Raw genomic sequence first — 2023 nt, forward strand, 5'->3', positions numbered from 1 at the left:
CTGCTGCACTCACTGCTCTCTCACTGCTGCACTCACTGATATGTTCACTGCCCTCTCTCTACTGCATTCAGTTCTCTCTCACTGCTGCAGTCACTGCTCTCTCACTGCTCTCATTCTCACTGTTCTCATTCTCACTGCTCTCATTGCTATTCTCACTGCTCTCTCACTGTTGCTTTCACTGTTGTTCTCTCACTGTTTTCACTGCTGCTCTCACTGCTGCTCTCTCTACTTCTCTTACTGCTGTTCTCTCAGTGGTACTGTCTCACTGCTGTTTTCACTGCTGCTCTCACTACTAATCTCACTGCTTCTTTCTCATTGTTGCTGTTCTTCTTATTTCTTACATCAAATATTAAATTTTCATGAAGGACTTACTTTCAAATGCTTTAATATATAATTTATAATATTTTATGTGCTGTTCTCTTCATAGCTGGTACTAACACATCATTTTATATCTTCATTGATGAATTGGTTTGTTGTTTATATCGTTACAAATCTAAAAATCCAATGTTAATAAAAGCTAGAGCTTGTGTATTTTGTACAGGATTATCTCAGGACCATGTACTTGTTTATGTGTATGCATAAATATGTATATCATTTTGGGTGGCATCCTTATGAATTTTTAGTCTACTTATATATTTTAAGCACTTAGTATGATGATTAACTTTAAAATATTGAATAGTCATTTACCATATGAAGCATATGGATAATAATACATTGAAGAAGACACAGAATAATTTTATTTTAATTGCTCCAATAATGTCAATCAGTATTTTTTTTTAACTTAGTAATAGGTGCACAGGAAGGAACCGTCATTTAGTAAAAATAAAAATACTTGTATGAGTGAGATTTTCATACATGTATTGTTGTGATTGTCCAATTTTAGGTATTGGAGATACAGTGAAGAAATGAAAACCATGGACCCTGGTTACCCCAAGCCCATCACCATCTGGAAGGGGATCCCTGAATCACCTCAGGGAGCTTTCGTCCACAAAGAAAATGGTACACACTACACACACTACTCAACTCCTAAGTTTTCTGTTTTAATATCTCAGTTTAATGTTAAAACAAATAATTTGAAAATACCATGCTAGAAGTATGAATTATTCATATTTGTGATAGCTATTTATTCTTAGTTTTGTGCTCCTTAGGAATTTACATTTAATTTACACTCTGAACCTCTTTAAATTTGATTTTTTTAATGATTGATTTCATTAGAAGGAAACATAGATAGTAGTTTACTATTGAGAATTAAATACCCTTTTAGTACCTGATAAACTCACCTATTAAAATTCCTGAAAATATAATAATAATAAATATATGTGGAAAAGTTATTCTTCCCAAAGACACTATCCTAAGTTCAGCCAATTATAATAGCACTTTCTAGTAATTATGTTTAACTAAAGACACTCCTCAACACAATCAGGGTAGGTTGAATATATTGATATCATCATAAGAAACAATATAGAAGACACTATGTCTAATCATACATCAAAGAAGACAGAAGAGTACAATGTTTTCTCTCATTCAGTCTTTCAATACTGTCAAAATTTGATGTTGAGAATCTTCTAATAATGATTTACTTTAATTAATAAATTCAAAACTGTTACAGGTTTTAATGTTATTCCCAACTAAGTGTAATATGTCGCTTCTATTATCTAAATATTAAATTTGATTTTTCCTTTTCAGCCATGAAATATGACTTCCTCATGTCATATGAATGCTTCCTATGTATCAAGTATTATACATAAATTCTTTACCAGGATTTATCTGTGCTACTCCTGACCATAATGTAGACATATTTCTAAAACTTGATACCAAACCATTTAACCACTCTTTCTTTTTAATTTTTTATTATTTTTTTTAATTTAGCCACCAAAATGTGGAAAGAGAATTTTATTTTAAGCATAATGTTTTCTTTTTTTTTTTTTTATTTTATCAGGTAATTTCCTCAATTACATTTCCAATGCTATCCAAAAAGTCCCCAATACACTCCCCCCTCCAGTCCCCCACCCACCCACCCCCA

General features: G+C 32.0%; 1 protein-coding gene across 2 annotated transcripts in view; it reads left to right on the forward strand.

Moving 5' to 3' along the window:
• The window catches only part of Mmp16 (matrix metallopeptidase 16), a 251243-nt gene that overhangs the window by 236345 nt on the left and 12875 nt on the right, over window positions 1-2023 (forward strand). For both annotated transcript variants that reach the window (XM_029476386.1, XM_021160140.2), the window contains one exon: window positions 884-999. In XM_029476386.1, the coding sequence (XP_029332246.1) occupies window positions 884-999 (116 nt within the window). The remainder of the gene's footprint in view (window positions 1-883; window positions 1000-2023) is intronic.

The sequence above is a fragment of the Mus caroli genome, chromosome 4, assembly GCF_900094665.2.
Source record: "Mus caroli chromosome 4, CAROLI_EIJ_v1.1, whole genome shotgun sequence".
NCBI classification, from domain to species: Eukaryota; Metazoa; Chordata; class Mammalia; order Rodentia; family Muridae; genus Mus; species Mus caroli.